The sequence below is a fragment of the Polistes fuscatus genome, unplaced genomic scaffold, assembly GCF_010416935.1.
Source record: "Polistes fuscatus isolate 324 unplaced genomic scaffold, CU_Pfus_HIC Scaffold7, whole genome shotgun sequence".
In the NCBI taxonomy this organism is placed as follows: Eukaryota; Metazoa; Arthropoda; class Insecta; order Hymenoptera; family Vespidae; genus Polistes; species Polistes fuscatus.
Genome location: NW_025113151.1, coordinates 9,903,199 through 9,922,002, shown reverse-complemented (window position 1 = coordinate 9,922,002; position 18,804 = coordinate 9,903,199). Strand labels below are relative to the sequence as shown.

Sequence of the window (18,804 nt, the reverse complement as noted above, 5' to 3'; positions counted from 1 at the left end):
ATCGATATAGTGAAATTAGTTCTTTAAAATTCGTATAGTGTTAAAACGTTTGTTTAAAAGCGCATAAGTTATAACGAATAGTTTATTTTTAAATAAATATTTTACAAATCATTATATATAATTGTTAATTAGAAAAGTAACTTTCGTTTCGAATTAAAATCAAGCAAGACTTATATGTCATATATTAAAGTGATTTTTCCATGTAGTACACACAAATCTGCTTCTGGTATGTCATGGAAATCGAATTAGAATACTTTTCTTCTACCATTTGATCAATACTTTGAATTTCTCAAGAGATTTATTTTTGATTGATTTAAGTTTATCAGGTATTTATTCATTGAATTTAATTAAATCTTTAAATGTTACATCAATTTCAATTAAGATCGACCATAAAACAGTTTTAAACCATTTGCACAAAGCTGGATTCAAAAAGAATCTTGATGTTTGAGTTCACGAAAGTGTCATTTGAAATTTGGCGGAAATATTTGAAAAATCATAATTCTTTGAATGTTTTTTGATCAATGTAGTCAATGATTTTTCATAAAAGATATACGTAATGGAAAGAGGAGAGAAAAAATAAGAAAAAGAAGAGAAATGAAAGAAAAATTAAATGAGAATAAAAATGAAAGATATATAGAGTGTAAAAAAAATATTAAAAGAAGTTGTGGCGCTGTAGTAGTTTAGCAATAGTGGGCAGTACAGTAGGATTTAAGCCTAGACAGGATGTGTATGGGTTACGTCTGTTCATAAATTTGTAGGCACGATTTTAACTGATTTGAGTTAACTATCGATAAGGTAGTGATTTGTCAATACTCAGACCTTAATAACGCGAATTTATACACTTGGCTGCTGTCAGCTGCAATCATTAATAAGACTAATAATACGACGATGATAATTAATAATACATCGACATTAATATTCGACTGAGATAGCATTATTAAAAACTCGGTAATCAACTTATTATTTAAACATAATGTTATCTTTATAATAGTAGAATGAGTTGTAATGTAACGTTACTTCCAATCATTTTTTTTTTCTTTTTTTTCATTTGACATTATATATTAAAAAACTAAAGGCAACGATTAATTTTAATGATACGTGAACGTTATTTGACAGTTAATAATCTAAAGTTATTAGAATGATTATCGGGATTTTACCTTGTTGTACGAGAACGTTAAATATTTTTTAAAATTACATTTTGATTTATCAATGAAAATAGGTTCAAGCAGAAAATGACAGAAAGCTTGATAAATGAATGGTTGGCAGATTGTGGAGATATATCACCGTCTAAACTTCATACCTTTGCTACCACATTATCGCAGGATAATGAGATAGTTAGAGCACTTTACGTATTGCTCGAAGAGCGTAGCAAATATAGCCAGGTATTTTCACTACTTTTTAATTACATATTAATATGTTTACTATACTTGATTTTAATTATTGTGTTATCATTTTATAATTGTCTTATTTATTCTTTATTTCAGCTTGTAGATACAGTTTGTAATCAACTATTTGATTTCTATCGTTCTCAAGAGATAGAACTCAGAAGATTTACTTTACAATTTTTACCTACGCTGATATTTATTTATTTAAATTCTGCTGCCCATGGCGATATCAAGGTAATAATATTTTGCATTATTAAGTTCTTTAGTTTTAATTATTATTTCCATTATACTATGAGTAGAATGATCAATACTACCTTTTTTTTTTGCACGATCAATGCTACATTTTTTTGTATGCGATCAAAGTACAAAATAAGATGTAAGAAAAGTGTTATATAATGTAGATCAGGTGTAATTTGCATTTGAAATATGCATAAGATATGACATGTGACTTACTTAATTGCAGCATTCAAAACTTGTGTGAGAATAAATATGTATTATTGCTAGGCTAGTATTATTATGAGTAATTGTGACTGATATTTGCTTATTTAGAAAATAATATATATTTTCATTTTTATCTCAATTTACTTTTGATTACTAAGAATATAATATTTTAATTACACACACACACATACGTCTATATAATTAATTAATGATATAAAAACACGTGTAACTACAATTATTATTAGTATACAAACGAACGTATTAAACGTTTCTAATTGTTTTCTTTCTGTTGACTTTCCTAATTATTTTAAACTTATAAATAATTTATTGCTATATTTAATAGAATTGCCGCACAGTTGAAACTCTTCTAATTGGGTTATATAATCTCGAAGTAGTGGATAAATCTGGACAACAAAAGGCGGTTTCTTTTCGATTACCATCTCTCGCTATGCTATCTATATATCACGAGGTATACAAATTTGTTGTGTTTTTTAAAAATATACATTAATATATGAATACCAATTTTTGATTATTAAAAATGATAATACGAAATACAGTTATTGCAGATAAATTACAAATAAAAATATATATATATATAAATTAATGGTAACTTAAAATATAAAAAATATATAATAATGTATCCAATTAAATGTTCTTATATATATATAAATCTTATGTTGAGTAGCCAGCAAGCTTGACACCAGCTTCCTTAACCGAAAGTGCAGTACGTCGTTTCGAAGAATGCAATACAAAACTTGTTAGTTGGGGCCCTTTACGTCAAGTAGAAACTCTCAATGCTCAAAATAGATTAAAAGTGATGACCGCTCTACTTTTCATTTATAACCAACAACTGGGTTATATAAATAAGTTTGCTTTGGAGCAATTGTGCAAAGTTGCAACAAAGTAAGCTTGATTAATAAGATTCTAAATCTAAAGTAACTATCAGCTTGAGTATTATTTCATTGGAGCTGTTATGAAGGTTTTATTATGAAATAATTAATCATCAACTGTACGTTGTCGCAGGCTTGTTACTCAAGGTTTCACAAAACCGGGACACCATCAACGATCTTCATATGGCAGCGAATCTAGTTTTGTTCCAAGACTTTTGCCACGCATACCCGTTTCAACTCAATTTCTTCTCGAATTTCTTCAAGCAGTTTATTTTGCAATGTATGTATGCCATCTATTAAACTTTTCTATTACTTAACGTGTGAATAAGTTAGTAATTATTAACTATCAAATAATTTCATGTTATTAGGTACAATGATTGTTGGTATGTAGCGAGTCAAGCTGTGGAGGATATACACAACAGAGCGTGTTATGAAATGTATCCTGATGTAATGTTGGTTACAAATGCCATACGAAATTCTGCTAATTCTGGGCCATCTGGTAAATATTTGATTTGCGATAAAAAGATATTATGTCCTTTAAGTATTTTTATTAATGTGATTTTTGTAATTTTAGGTCAATCAAGTGATGGATCTATTGGTATTTGTGTTGCATTGTCCTCTGTAACTGCAACTCCAACAATATCAAAATCTATGATTACAAATGCTTCATTCCGCACTAAAAAATTACCAGGTATGTATATATCAGAAATAATATATTTTATTTTCATACGTTGTATCGTTAAGTTAATTGTTTAGAAGTCTAAAAATATAATTCTTTTGCTTTGTATTGCTTTGTACTATTAAACAAAGAAAACAAAGAAAAAAAAGAAACATATGATAATATTATATAATAATATTTTACACAGATATTTATTGTTAGATATGAATGTACAGTATATTTTCAATTATCTTTGCATCCCTATAGAAAGAAATAATATAAGATAATAATTTTCTTTTCTTTTCTCATTACGTTTATTTTATTTAAAAAAATGATGAATAATTGAAAGTACATTGTACTTTAATTAACAAATAAGGGAAGTATATACACAACAGTTACAAATATATATAAACATTAATACTATAACATTGTCATAGAACATTACTATACAACAAATATAAATGTAAATATTAAATTTAAAAACGTAAATATGTGTAAATAGAGATGTAATACGATGAAGAAAAGGTGCATGAACGTTTCTGAATAATTCAATGATAAATGTGTTTTTTATAACATAAACATTGAATAAGTTAATAATTTTCTGTTACTGCTACTATGTTGAACAAGTAATTTTCTTTTACATCAAATACACAATTATTACGAATCTCTGATCATACGTAATTAAACTTATAACAATGTTTCTATTTTTATATATAAACAAGTAAATTCAATGAATGTGCATTTGTTACACACATGTGTCATTAGATGATCTGGATGAAAAATTGTTTGCGGATGAGTTACACAGTACTGAAGTTGAGAAGCATCAACAACCAACATCGTCTGGAAGTAATAAACGCCGTAGTTGGCTTTGGAAGCATGCTTTTTCCAATTCTCTCGATGAGGATGATATTGGCAAAACTCATTCTTCCACCTCTCTGGAAAGTTCCAGACGAGGGAGCACGTGCAGCAATCAAAACTCACCAAACAGATCACCTTTTAAAAAGAATAAAGACCAGCGAAAAGTTGCTGGAGATAGTATTGAAGATGGTATAAAACAGAGACAATGGAAAGACACGACAGAAATATACGATTCGGTTTATAATGAAAATAGATTAAATACCAGTACACATTTATATAGTGTATTAGAAGAACAAGCTTTAGGAGAGGCTATTCAAGAATCGTCGGAAAGTTTGTATACAGGAAGCAGTACAACAGGCACTTTTGCTACTACCATTGCATTATCAACAAATACATGGTATTCAATGTAATGTTGTTGCAATCTAGGATCACTTAATCTTGCCAAAGTTGTTCACCAATCACGCGATTACAATATTTGATTTAATACGAGCACTGACCACTTCTATGATCAATAACTCATGCAATTATATAGATTATGACTATTTCAGAAATATTATCCATCATCAGTGATGGAATACAAATATATACAAAACACATATTATGTGTCCAAAGACTGCATGCAAATGCAATATATATTTAGTTTAATGCACCTAAACCATTTGGTATATATAGATTAAAACACACAAATTCAGCTATATATTTTTCTTCTCATTTGCTTATTTATTCACAAATTTGCTTAAATTTCATATTTTTATATTAAATACCTTATGTACATGGTGCTTTAAAATATTATTTTATTAAATGTACATTATGTAAAAGTTTGAACAATTTATATCAAATCTTGATTAGTTCAAATTGTGAATTATCTTTTACATACAGAATGATTAAATCTATCTATAGTATATTCAAAATTTAACACGAAATTATTTGCATTTCTTCCGCAGATGATATACCGATTCAAGTTGTAAAGGAAGATTCTGGTGGAGAAGGGAAAGGTAATTTGGTTTCTATCACAGAAGAGCAAGAATCAATAGAACCAAACCGTGCTGGCTCGATGCGACAAGGAAAGGATCAGAAAATTTCATCAAAAATGACTAATTTTCCAGTACTTGGAAAGAAGCCTAAAGAAAGAGATGGAAAAACAGCTAAGAATCCTCTTAATGCAATATGCGATAAGGAAAAGAGACTTGGATCGCAAAATACATCGAAAGAGAATATTAAAGGAAGTAGTTCGATGTTAAACAGTGAACAATCAGAAGTTGATATAAGTATTAATGGCTGTATGAACAGAAAGAAGAATAATAGTGTGGAAAATAATTCATTCGGAACAGACAGTGTTACTTTAATGGATGGAGAACGACTTGGATTAAGTGGGGACACTGGCGACAACAATATTAATATAGAAGCTCCTATCAACTTAAGGGCGCATAACGAATCAGAATCATTGACTTCTTCAATTCAGGTTAGCTCAGTTTAAACAAGATAAAAAAACAATCTATATAACAAAAAGTCAACTCAAGAGATAGTAGTGGGCTAAACTACTGTGAACACTTTTGACTATCCTTGTATATAGAAATACCACATTAATAATGTGTGTGCTACTATAAACTATTTCCTTATTAGTATTAATACCACAATGAATTAAATATCTGTGAGAATATAAGTGAAAGATTTCAATAAATACAGGTACTACAGATTGTAAAATGCACAAGTTCAATTGGATTTCTTATTAGAAGAAAACAGCCCACTACTTCATTGATCTCTACAATTAGTTTAAAAATGGGGAAGGGAACAATGAATTAATGTTGTATTTTCTTTTGTTAAAAATAATATTGATAAACTTTGTCATTGTAACATACATATAATTTGTTTTCTATATATTATATGTTCTATTTTTGCTTCTTATGCTTTTTAATGTTTTCTCATTTATATATTTACTTAATTTATATTACATACGTGTTGATTTTGCAAAGAATAATTTATAAAGTCAAGCATTATTTATAGAGTAAGGTATTCTAATGTGCAGTAATGTTAATCAAAACCAAAATTTATATTTTTAATAAAAAATATCTGTACTTTTGTGTTATTTTTTTTTTATATATATAAAACAATAGTAACAGAAATAAATATTCATCTAAGCAATATATTATAATGATTTACACACAAGTTATAATTAGAACACTATTGAGTATTTTAAATGCTCAAAATGTTATTGCATTTTATATTAAGTTATTCTTATAAGATAAATTGTTAAAATAGGCAATTATTAATATTTTATTTTTTTTTCTGAAAAAAAAGAGAGAAAACCTATGTTATTTATTTAAATGATATTTTACTCAGAATGGATTGTAGTACTTATTAATATATGATTTAAATTTATTATTTTTTGCTTTCTTATTTTTTCTTAATATACATATTCTGTCATTTTTATACACATGCATTAAATTTTATGTATCTAATCTTTAATAGAAAATTGTCTTGATAAAATCAAAGTATCATTATATATAAACGTGCTTTTCACTATCAAATGTTAATATTATAATATTCAAAACAAGTTAACATATCATAAGTTATTAATGATTTATTTTTAATTAATTCGCTTTTTATTGCTTGCTCTTAATTGCTATGAATTTATTTTATTCATTGATTCGAGACAATATGAAATTGATATAAGATTTAATACTGATTGTGAGTAAATGATTAAACAATCGAATAACAAATGTAACAAAATTTAGGTTCTTCGTATATAAATAGCATTACTGCAGTAGAATTCTGTATGATTTTAACTGTTAAGACTATATTGGTGTATTTTGGCTTTGTAACGTCATTGCTATTGTATTTATAAAAATGAACAATTTTTTTATTTCATTACTTATAGTGGTTCTTTTTTCAATCAAAAAAAAAGAAAAAAAAAAAATAATAAAGACACAAAAAATAAGTGCTTTAACTCTTTAAGTGTTGTACAAGTGTACAAAGGAAATGTTTTCATTAAATCCTATAACAAATATAACACTTAAAGGGTTTTAGTTTGGGCTTAGAACTATCGCCCCCATAAGACTGTATGCTGCATTATGTTATTAATAAGTATAATGAAAATGTATTATCATATGAAAATATATTGTTGTTAACGAGTTATAGAATATTTACTATGAAATAATCTGACTCATAAAAACCGGAAAAAAACATTTGGATATGGGGTTTTGCAATCAATAAATATTTTTAAAATTCGACAGAGATAGATAATAAAGTAGAAGTTAAAGAAAAATCAATTACATGCTTGACTTGATAAAAAGTTGGCAATATTACATGGAAGTTATATTCTGCCATATGATCCTGTTCTATCTATTGGTCAACAAATATTGTATTACTGGATAAGAATTTAAAAAAAGAAAATATAGAAAAAGAAAGAAAAAGGGGGGACAAAAAAAGTCACTTATTAGCTAGTTTCCTGCTGCAAAGATATTTTGGAAAAAAGACACAATATTAAAATCATAAAACAAGATAATATATATTAAATTGTTATAGTTTACAAAAATTAGAATTTAATTAACTATTTTGTAGTATTTTTTTACATAAATGATATTTCTACTTAATTTATGTAATATATTATTTTTCTTTGCATTTGAAACATGTACAAAATATCCAACATCAAATGATGAAAATATATAGAAATATATGGATATGATGGTACACATGAACACAAATTTAGATAAATATATGTAAATATTATTGAAAAAATTGGTGAGCCACTATTTTTTCATTTACTTTTACATGTATTTGAGAAACTGTATTATATTACTAAGAGAAACAAGACGAAAACTATTTCATTTTGTACGTGTTAAGAAAACAGTCAAAGGATTTCACATCTTACATATTAACTTTAATATAAACTAGCAATAAATATTTTAACACAATTCATTGTAATGCTTAGGAATTAAAAAAGAAAAAGAACACTATAAGATTATTCTCAAAGAAAACTATTGATTATAAATTTGAAAAGATGTATAATTTCTATACTTCGTAAATGTATCTATGTCTCAAAGCCTAATTAATATTAATTCATAAAGATATCAAATTTAAATTATATTACATATATTGATATTATTTTATTTAAACAAGCAAGAAATAATATCTCTGAGTTATCCATATCACTGCCATTTGAAATAGTGTAGAAACATTGATCATCCAATCTCGGTTATATTTCTTCATTTTAATCTTTTATATGTTGTTTAATGTATGCACTTTCAATATTTCACATGATGATGTTACCTATGAGAAAAAGAACTAATATTTTAAGAATTGAGCAACTTAAATACTGTAAAACTGTTGATAGTAATTTATTATTGCAACACAAATTGTGGTCAAGGAAAAATAGTAGAAGCTGTATGTAAAAAAATATCCTAAAATTATAATTATATGTTTAAGATGTTTGTCAAACTTCTACAAACAATAGTTAATGGGGAGAACTGATTCATTTTATAATATAATACTTTATGAAAGGGTATTATTAAACACAAATTCATACAATACACATACACATACACATACATTGTACACTTTCTTGTACAATGTATTATATGAAAAGAATGTATTTGCACGTGACAAATAATTTGTATATAATTAGTAATCATGTTGAAAAACGTAGCACTGAATACACAGCAATGCACTTATTAAATATTAAATATATATATATATAAAATATAATTAATAATAACTCTCTCTTATTGACATGTAAGTACAAACAGAGTTATTGGAGAAAATGATGATTCATATATTAATTCTCATTCGTGTTATTATCAAATTTTCTTTGTTAACGAATTATAATAATAGAGATGTAAATGTTAATATGTATACACAATTGTATATAATATACATAATAAGTCACATAATGTTAATGGTATTTAAACTCTACATAAATGATTTATTCAGAAGTATTGTAACGCTTCACTTAAACTAACTTATTGCTCTAAGTGTTATCGTGATACAAGATTCGTGTAGAATATGAAAAGTACGACAGGCAGAGAGTAAAAAGGAAACGACCAAAAAAATTACAGTTTCCTTTGTTTCTTTATTAGATAGATAAGATTATTTCCTCTTTTTATACACTATTAATAGTTCTTATCTAATACATAAATGTTCTCCGTTTTGCTTATAGTTTAACTTATTCATATGACTTCTACTATTATTTTTCCGTTATTTTGTTTTTCTGTTCTAGTAATTTCTTGAAATTATGTAACCTTTATAGAAATATATTTCTTTATTTTCTTATTTATTTTATTCTATTATAAAATTAAAATTATATTTTAGCGTACTATTACAATATATAAGAATACATGGAAATATACAATCATTACCTATTTACATATTAACCAATTTCCTTCTCTAGGAATATTATATCAAATCAATTAGTTGTTTATCACGACCAAAAATAAAATTATTAATAAAAGTGTCACAGAGAAATTGGACTGTCCAACTTCCCTGTGACACTTTTATTAATTATATATATATATTTGAATTTATGTAACTTTGTTCTTTACTGTATTGTATTTTATTTATAAAAATGTTGCATTGTTATTTTGTTGTTTAACCATTCTATTAAAACGAAAAATAAAAATAAATAATAAGAATTTTTATTCTTTTTTGAAAACTATTTATTAAAGATTATAAAGATTATTCTAAAATATTATATACACTTATATATTAGTTACTGCTATTGTTCCCAAACACTGTTTAAACGTTTCCATAAATTGATTTCCTGTTACAATATAATAATATATATAAAAAATTTAATATAATGTAAATATAAATTCATTTTAGTTATATTCTCCCGAAGATTAATCGAATTAAAGATAAAAATAATGAATCTTACTTACATTTCGAATTTCATGATTATATAGTTCTTGACAATTCTTTATAAAAGTAGATGTTTCTTCTTCGATCTTTTTTATAAGATCATCAATTGTCTTTATTTCCATCTCTACGTCATTATATAACCGTTTCTTATTTTCTAATTCACTTAGTGCTACTTCTTTTTTACTATAAAAAATATTTATAATTATTGAACATATACCATAACAAAATGTTGCACTTAATAATTTTAAGTACCTCAATAATTGTGCATGTAATTCACGAACTGTGTTTAATCTTTCTTTGGTTTGAGCATGAATCTCATCGATAGTAGATCCTTGATTATCTTCTTGATCTTTGTGTTTTTCAATTAATTGAGTAATATGAATTTGCATGGTATCAACTTGCTTTCGAAGACTTTCGCCTTGAATAGTTTTCTTCCTATAAATCATACATATAATAAATTCTACTCGTGTTTAATGATGAAACCAAATAAATATAATTTCATAAAACTTAAAGACAACATATACAAAACATACTGCAAATGTTCATATATATCCTTTATCTCTGAGATCTTATCATATTGTTTTTGCACAAAGGATAACAAATTCTCATATTTTTTATTCAACTCGGTTTTAGTCAAAAACGTTTTTTCCATCATTTTTTTCTCCTCAATTTTTTCTTTACGTTGTTCTTCTAAATCATTCAAACGAGTTGTATATTCTTCCGGAGAGGTAACTACTTCTAATTTTAATTCTGCTATTGTTTTGTCGAGCTAAAAATTGTGTAAATATTAACTTTTATATAATGACAATATAAAAAATAACTATACGCACATATGTACCCTTTGAGCTTCAACTTTGTGAGCATTATATTCTTCTAATACTTTTTTTCTCTTCTCTTCTACACTCAATATCTCTTCTTGCAATTCAAGTCTTTTTGTTTCATTGTCCTCGATAACTGAACGCATTTTCTCTATTTCCATTTTGTACTAAAACATTTATGTTGTCAATTTCATTTATTAACATCTACCTAATAAAACGCTTCTAACTGAATAGTACCTTTTCCTTTAAGGATAATTGTTTGGAGATGTTCAAATTTTTTTCATTTATTAACGTTTGTACATTTTTCTTTTTTTCTTGCAATTCTTCCAATTGTTTAGCTTTGCCATGTATTTCATTAATAAGGCCTTCGATATCCAATTCTTTATTAGTTACGTAAACTATAAAATTTGCTAAATATCTTGCCACTTTACATATCCTTTTAGAGCCTGTTTATAATATAAAAATAAATAATAATTCAATATATATATAAATACAATAATAATACAATAAGTATAATAATTGTACTCACCACCGCTAGTAATATCGCTTATAGAAAAACTTTTTATAAATATCCTGTCACATATTTGTTTTATTGATACATATAAATTAATAATGCTTACAATATCATTATCCTCCATAGAAGACATAGCTAATTGTTGCTCGAAAGTGGGCCTGTTAATTTCATCAACATCAATTTTAAACCATCTTAAAAATGTTATGATTAAATCCATAACAAATTCCTCTGTAGGATTTTTAAGATCACGTATGTTTGATGGAAAATTAATGTCACGCAACAAATTTTGAAGTTCTTCCAAATCAGAATCCATAATTGTTTAGATTGATGAATTACAAATGATATTTTAAATTACTATAAAATATAAATCCAATATAAATATGACAACTATGTAATTTAAATTCATATATTCAACTATACTAACGACTAAAGTTGAGATTGAATTCAAATTGGTACTCGTTAGTGTTATTTCTATGAGTCGGAAGTTTCTATTTCCTTAAAATCTCATTTATAAGAAGCGTTGATACATTTCATCCAATAGGATTTATACGAATAAAAATTTAACCAATAGAATGATTTTACAAAGATACGGTAACCAATCATAAATGATTTTATCAAATACTTGAAAATGCGCGCGTATCAATAATGTGTAATACATAATAAAAATTATTAAAGATTTTAATGTTTTTTTAATTTTTCGTTTTATGAAATAATTAAATATTTCTGAATGAGAATTGTTGACTCTTGTAATTAGTATTAATTCTCGAAATATTTCATTTTAACAAATAACCTATATACACCATATTCATTAGCGATGTGTACCACATTCGTGGGTACTCTGAAATATGTACAGTACTGTACTATTAGATCAGAGGAAGAATTTTTATATGTCAAAGATACAAAGTAAATCTGAAAATAACTTAAAAACATATCCAATAAGTTAATTCTTTATGTAATGTATATATATATAATTTGAATTATAATTATAGTTGATGCCATTGTATATTCATATAACACATTGACAATTACAGCTGGTAAAAATATTTGATAATCAACGACATATTTTTTATCACAACCCTTAAGTTCAAAGTGAAAATCCAAATAAAATGGCTGGAATTTGCCGAATAAGTGCTTTCAATACCTTAAAAAGTGGCATAAATTTGATAAAATCGCAAAAAATGTTATGTCGTTCAATAACTACATCACCTAAAAAAAGCGATAGTACTACTAATGTGATCGAATCGCCTGAGAAAAAGACACCTTGGGTTAGCTATGGTTTTGATCATGAAAACGAGATAGATGATCGACGTAAGATGCACGAATCATTTTTCTTTGCTGTCACAATAGGCATGATATTGACTGGATATGTAGTTATGTATAAGCCTGATTTGAAATCACTGTCCTCTTGGGCACAACGTGAAGCATATTTACAGCTTCGGTATAGAGAAGAACATGGTCTTCCACTCATCGATAGGAATGTAGTAGATCCTGCTAAAGTTATTCTTCCTACTGATGAAGAATTAGGTGATACAGATGTAATTATTTAAAAATATACAATGCTTCTTTATGTAATACGTATTAATGTAGTTATGTCAACCGATGAATATCGATAAACCATAGTTTTGGTTGTATTCAATGATGTTTATATAACATGCTATGTAAATAAACTATAATAAAAATAGTTTTTATAAGTTAAAAGAGATTATAAGACATATCCTTGCTATTAGTAGAAATACAAATTAGTATTTTAAATTGATTACATATAACTATATTGAACACATTTTACTTTAGTTGTTATTTGTAAAAAATTCTAATTTTAATTTTATTAGAATATTTTTATTTTTAAAAATTAATAATTAATCTTTCTACAATGTTATAGGAAATATATAATAAGTATTATTATATGCATTGGATAAAAGTAATTATATTTTTTTCAGCTGATAAAAGTAACAATAATTTCTAGTATGTAAAAATATCGATATTACATATTTTGTCAGTTTATGAAGATCGTATTTAATTATAAAGCACGATAAGTAAATATTTAGATTATTAAAGAGAAAGAACATTGTGTGAGAAAGAGAGAGAGAGAGAGAAAGAACAAATATATTTCTATAAATAATGACGTATCACCATCCGCTGCGCGATATATCTTATGCAATTTCTTTTTTAAATTTATTTAAACGTATTCTTTAAAAATTTTGTTAAGCTAATATTTATGTACAATATTAAATATTTCATATATATTATGATGTGACATTTGAGACACATAATAATCCTTATCAAAGATACAATAATCTTTGCGACATTAATGATCTATATTCGCGTACAAATAGGTAATGCATTGATTTAATATTGCGTAATATGTTCTATTTTATTTTACCTACATATTGAATATTTTATCAAAGGGCAAAAGAAGATTGCATTTGAAGCATCAGAAATAACTGTTACTGTGTCGTTACCGATGTAGGTGAAGATGGAGTAGTAGTAGGTAATGGATTTTGATGAAGGACAGAGGAATAAAACGAAGGATTTTGTGGTAGAGTTGCATTAACGGTAATGGGAGGCATTCCTGGTAATGAAATAGGTGTTGTCACAAGTTGGGATTCCTTTACATTGAAAGGTAATGAAGAAATAGTATTTGGGGCACCCGGTAAATTATAACTCTGCATTGTAATCGCATGCGGTGTAGTTGTTAATCCTATTGGAACATTTCCTTCCATAGAATATGATGAAATAGGTGGACTGGTTGGCATCCCAGGAATGTTTGGACTATCTTTGTAATGGGAAATGTCAGTACCTAAGAAATGATGAATACAAATTAGGTATTTTCAATTATAGTAATATCTAAATAAATTTGCTTACTAGATGAAGTAGTAGCAATAGGTTGATTAGAGGAAGGATGAATCGTTGTATTAGTTGTAGTAGCTCCAGCATCAGCAGGATTTATTTGCGATAAATTAGGATGCAGAATAGCTTGCGACGTAACGACAGTTTCATTTTTACTAGTATTATCAACAGTCGTAATATAATTTGAGGGAATTGAGAATCCAGGAGGTATGCTTGTAACTGTAGTAGTTGTACTTGTTTGCATTTGATTGGGAACAGTAGTTTTTACGTTAGACTAGAAAAGATAAAATAAAAAGAAAATGGAATATCTTTAATAAAATTATAAGAATCAATTTTGAGAAAATCAGTACTCAATACCGTAGTGTAATACGATGAATTACGTGGCTTGGTCTCAGGAATATTTCTGATAGGTATTCTATGCAAGTATCCATACCCAATTCCACATCCTAGACTGCAATAACAGAGTATCGATTGGTATTGAAATCTTTGTAACGCTTATACAAGTTCCTAGTTCTTATTTATCTTTATAATACTATAATGTCTTTTTTAAAGTACCTTCCTTCACCACCCCATGTATTGTTAGGTGTAATAGTAACTTCTCTACAAGAATCATCCTTCGTATTATATACGTATAATTTCAAAGGTCGTGACTCATGAGCTTCTATCAGAGTAAATAAATCTTCACTTTCGTGTAAAACAGAATCTGCTCCAATAATGTAATCTGTAAAAGGACGTAAACCAGCAAGTTCTGCGGGGGAAGACGGATGTACTTCCTAAAAGTAAAATTTAACTAGAATATAGAAATGATTTAATATCATTCAATTTATCATATCATTAATTTGTACTTACAAGCACATGCCAAACATTTTCATTAGCACCCTCAAATGAACAAAATCGTACACTAACACCAAGAAATCCTTGTCCACCCCATGTCATACTGGGTACAATAACAGTATGACGTACAGATTGTGTTTTACTACTATATACGGTAATAGTTACTTCTTTATCTACATTAGCTTTAAGAAGATCTTTTAAAAGATGATTATCCTGATCCTAATAGAAAGATCATTTGATATTATTATTATTATTAGATGAATTGTTCATATAAACTAATTTGAAATATCAACATACCAAACGATTATTTCCAATGGATACAATAAAATCAAAAAATGCTTCCAAGCCAGCTTTTTGTCCAGGAGAGTCATCCTGAACCTAATGGTATCACATATTTTAACTGACAGTAAAGTTTCAAAGCATTATTATGTATTCATACGCTATCTATTTTTTATCGATTCTACTTAATAGAATGAAAAATTGTTTATAAATTATAAAGTTCTTTTTAACCGGTAATTTAATCAACAAATTTGTAAAAGGGTTAACATTTTCTGTCAGATCCAGTCTTACCCTTAATACGTGATAACCTTCTGTACCACCTCCAGGTATTTCAACGCTATGAGAAGATCCCATTTTTTATAAAAGATTTTCTCAAATCACACTTGATTTCCAACGAGTAATAACATGAAAACAATTATTAGTCAAAATGTCTTTTTCAATAAATACTTAAATAACAAAAATACGTGGCAGAATATTCGTAAGAAGTTTTATGGTGACGTTAACAACCTATAAACTTTAAAGTAAACGAGACATCTATCGAGATGACTTTTAATCATTTTATGACGATTTACCTCTGATAAATTTTATCATATTAATAAAATGAATAATTTTTTGCTTTCTTAATGAACATTATTGTTATTTACTCTTTAGTCTTATTCTATCATGTGATTTTATCTTTATTTAACTATAATTACAATTGGCTACAATTCGGACTGGTTTATACCATTAAGTTGTTCGATTCTATGAAGTATTGGCGTATAACGTTTCCTAACCTGTTTTATTACTATAATCTTGTAGGTCATACCCATGATTGTAGTATTAAAATCTAGGTATGTAAAATAATAATCAAACTCTGATGTATGGTTGTATAGCATGTTTTAATGACTTGCACAATAGAGAACATATAGAGAACTAATTGAATCGCGCGCCTCGTATTTTAAGTTTTATTCCCTAGAATATCGAACTTTGCGAGATATCGATTATGTTTCTAGACGCTACTACAAGCTGTCGCTATCTGCGCCAATTGATTCTAGGAACTTCCGTTGTTTTTTACAGGCCGCTATATTTGAAATTTTGTATTCCAAAAAAGTCAAATTTATTAAATGTCAAGGTATAATAAGAAGAAAGATTATTTTTGGTTACAATCCAAACAGTTGAAAGGTAAACGATACGATTAAATTAATAGATTAGTAATTGTTGAATAAATTTTGATACGAGATATAGTAATTCAAGATATTTTGAACCCTAGGAACTTTTTTGTTACCGACGATTGGAATTATCGATTTAAGTATTTAATATTTATCATTAAATTAATATTAGATTGACATGTATATGAAAAAATAGAGTTTTAAGACGTAGTATATAAGATAAAACGATTCTTTATAGCGGACATATATTTTCATGTAAATTTGCAAGAAACAATCTGAAGTTAGACATAGAAACACAACCGTGATTTGAAGTTTTTGTATTCGATATTATCGAATTGATTATACGCCTCTGAAACGTCAAGGAGATAAATTTGAGAGATTGTTAATACTTAATAATGGTTGTATAAGCCGGTAATAATATCATTGCATAAAAGTTAGTTCAATTGTTACTTGTGAAGTTACAAAATGGCGTGGGTACCGTTAGAATCGAATCCCGAGGTAATTTATTATTTTATATATTTGACATTTGTTTATACATTTAGCAAAAAAAGATATTTATATTTGTTTTGTTTGTTTCAGGTTATGACAAAGGTAAGATATATATAACTTTATTGTTTGGTAGTTGGTGTGTTAAAACTACCATTGGTATAATAATTTGAATCTTTCTAATGGATACTTGGCTTATGAGTATATCCCAAACAGGAAAATATTTTCTTGTCAATTGAGATTAATTTATATTTGATAATTCTAACAATAATTCCATATTTTTGTATTTATAGTCTTTTAATGATATTATAGTTTTTGCATAAATTGGGTGTTCCTGAACAATGGAGTATAATTGACGTCTATGGTTTAGAACCAGATTTATTGGCAGTTATTCCCAGACCAGTTTTGGCTGTTATTTTGCTTTATCCTGAATCAGTAAAGGTATATAGATATCTTTAAATTGATAATATTATTTATCATGGCAATCAAGAATGATATATTATAAATTAATATAATTCGTTACATTATTAGACTGAAATACAAAGCAAAGAGGATGAAGAAACTAAATCTAAGGATAATGGAACAGATAGACCGGATGGGGTTTATCACATGAAACAAATCATTTCCAACGCATGTGGTACAGTTGCATTAATTCATAGTGTGGCAAATAATATGGAAGAGTAAGTAGATTAATTTTAATGATATTTTTGGTTATTTGTGATAAAAAATATGAAAATATAACGTACAATGATTCAATGTGTTACAGGATAAATCTAAAAGATGGATTTTTAAAATCGTTTTTGGACGATTCAAAAGATCTTTCTTTCGCTGAACGTGGAGAACTTTTGATTAATGCTCAGGGTATCATCGATACGCATAAAGAGTCTGCTCAAGAAGGACAAACGGAGGCAAGTTGATGACAATATAAAATGAATTTTTTAATTTTGCGATACTTTTATATTAAAAGTATCATTCATATAGGCTCCTGAAGAGGATAGTCCAGTGTACTATCATTTTGTTGCATTTGTACGGAAGAACGATAAGTTGTACGAGCTAGGTACGTCATTTATTTTTCTTAATAATTAAATATTTTGTTAATAACGTTAAATACGTAAGTTGAATAACTTGACCACTTTTAGATGGTCGAAAACCTGCTCCTGTCGATCACGGACCAACTACACGGGAAACATTATTGGAAGATTCTGTTCGTGTTTGTAAAGAATACATGGCACGTGATCCAAGCGAAATGCGCTTCACCGTTGTCGCTCTTACCGCCAGTTATTAAAGAACACTTTCATTTTTCTAATATTCAAATATACACACGTAAACACGCTTGATGCTAATTTATTTTCTATGTTAAATAGTTCGCTTGAGGCTTGCATTTCTAATATTTTTATTTCGTTTAAATTTTTATACTATATAAACATGTAATAATCAAACAGGAAAAAACCACTAATCGTATACTTGTAGTTCTTCATTTAGATCTATCAAATCCTTTATATATATAGCCTCACACACATATACATATATAGGCGAGTATGTGCAAGAATGGCTCTTCTTTAATGCAGACTATTTGACCTTGTCGAACTTTGCGTCATAACACTTGTCGTTTGCCAAATCTAGTTTTCGAATCTGTAACTTAATTCGAAATCAAGAATAAATCCTGGTAATTTAATTATATTTATTCGTTTGTAATAATAGTTAATATTTCAACGTGTCTATTCGTTTTTAAATTCGATAAAAAAGAAGATACGAGTTGTTGATGGCTTGTTAAGAAAGAAAAAGAAAAGAAA

At 27.0% G+C, this 18,804-nt stretch overlaps 5 protein-coding genes across 11 annotated transcripts; 3 read left to right on the top strand and 2 right to left on the bottom strand.

Moving 5' to 3' along the window:
• The first annotated feature begins 685 nt into the window (after nt 1-685).
• LOC122524093 (hyccin) lies at nt 686-6,090 on the top strand. Of its 3 annotated transcripts, XM_043646176.1 has the most exons (10): nt 686-948; nt 1,220-1,382; nt 1,485-1,619; nt 2,170-2,295; nt 2,512-2,729; nt 2,850-2,996; nt 3,085-3,215; nt 3,291-3,407; nt 4,140-4,629; nt 5,177-5,358. In XM_043646176.1, coding segments are annotated over exons 2-10 (1,515 nt in total). In that variant the 5' UTR covers nt 686-948; nt 1,220-1,232; the 3' UTR covers nt 5,178-5,358. The 3 variants fall into 3 exon arrangements, with proteins under 3 accessions (XP_043502111.1, XP_043502109.1, XP_043502110.1); XM_043646174.1 differs by lacking the exon at nt 4,140-4,629 and having other exon boundaries at nt 5,177-6,090; XM_043646175.1 differs by having other exon boundaries at nt 4,140-5,358.
• Nucleotides 6,091-9,876: 3,786 nt separating this feature from the next.
• LOC122524092 (kinetochore protein Nuf2-like) lies at nt 9,877-11,789 on the bottom strand. The gene is made up of 7 exons (XM_043646173.1): nt 11,433-11,789; nt 11,141-11,349; nt 10,924-11,070; nt 10,619-10,854; nt 10,338-10,520; nt 10,106-10,268; nt 9,877-9,987 (listed from the first exon to the last, which is right to left on the bottom strand). Exons 1-7 carry the CDS (start codon nt 11,728-11,730, stop codon nt 9,943-9,945), a joined length of 1,281 nt encoding a protein of 426 aa, XP_043502108.1. The 5' UTR covers nt 11,731-11,789; the 3' UTR covers nt 9,877-9,942.
• Nucleotides 11,790-12,169: 380 nt separating this feature from the next.
• LOC122523886 (NADH dehydrogenase [ubiquinone] 1 beta subcomplex subunit 11, mitochondrial) lies at nt 12,170-13,115 on the top strand. Of its 3 annotated transcripts, none has more exons than XM_043645834.1 (2): nt 12,170-12,320; nt 12,449-13,115. In XM_043645834.1, the coding sequence occupies exon 2, from the start codon at nt 12,524-12,526 to the stop codon at nt 12,962-12,964; it is 441 nt and encodes a 146-aa protein (XP_043501769.1). In that variant the 5' UTR covers nt 12,170-12,320; nt 12,449-12,523; the 3' UTR covers nt 12,965-13,115. The 3 variants fall into 3 exon arrangements, with proteins under 3 accessions (XP_043501769.1, XP_043501767.1, XP_043501768.1); XM_043645832.1 differs by having other exon boundaries at nt 12,170-12,369; XM_043645833.1 differs by having other exon boundaries at nt 12,170-12,374.
• A 385-nt stretch (nt 13,116-13,500) lies between these two features.
• LOC122523888 (Golgi reassembly-stacking protein 2) lies at nt 13,501-16,251 on the bottom strand. 3 transcript variants are annotated; one of them, XM_043645837.1, is made up of 8 exons: nt 16,151-16,251; nt 15,669-15,759; nt 15,396-15,476; nt 15,114-15,317; nt 14,820-15,037; nt 14,622-14,715; nt 14,280-14,538; nt 13,501-14,214 (listed from the first exon to the last, which is right to left on the bottom strand). In XM_043645837.1, exons 2-8 carry the CDS (start codon nt 15,729-15,731, stop codon nt 13,862-13,864), a joined length of 1,272 nt encoding a protein of 423 aa, XP_043501772.1. In that variant the 5' UTR covers nt 15,732-15,759; nt 16,151-16,251; the 3' UTR covers nt 13,501-13,861. The 3 variants fall into 3 exon arrangements, with proteins under 3 accessions (XP_043501772.1, XP_043501773.1, XP_043501771.1); XM_043645838.1 differs by lacking the exon at nt 16,151-16,251 and adding an exon at nt 15,950-16,095; XM_043645836.1 differs by lacking the exon at nt 16,151-16,251 and having other exon boundaries at nt 15,669-15,943.
• A 464-nt stretch (nt 16,252-16,715) lies between these two features.
• LOC122523992 (ubiquitin carboxyl-terminal hydrolase isozyme L3) lies at nt 16,716-18,691 on the top strand. Its single transcript, XM_043646012.1, has 7 exons — nt 16,716-17,023; nt 17,105-17,116; nt 17,324-17,452; nt 17,543-17,691; nt 17,778-17,919; nt 17,993-18,068; nt 18,151-18,691. The coding sequence occupies exons 1-7, from the start codon at nt 16,991-16,993 to the stop codon at nt 18,294-18,296; spliced, it is 687 nt and encodes a 228-aa protein (XP_043501947.1). The 5' UTR covers nt 16,716-16,990; the 3' UTR covers nt 18,297-18,691.
• The last annotated feature ends 113 nt before the right edge of the window (nt 18,692-18,804 follow it).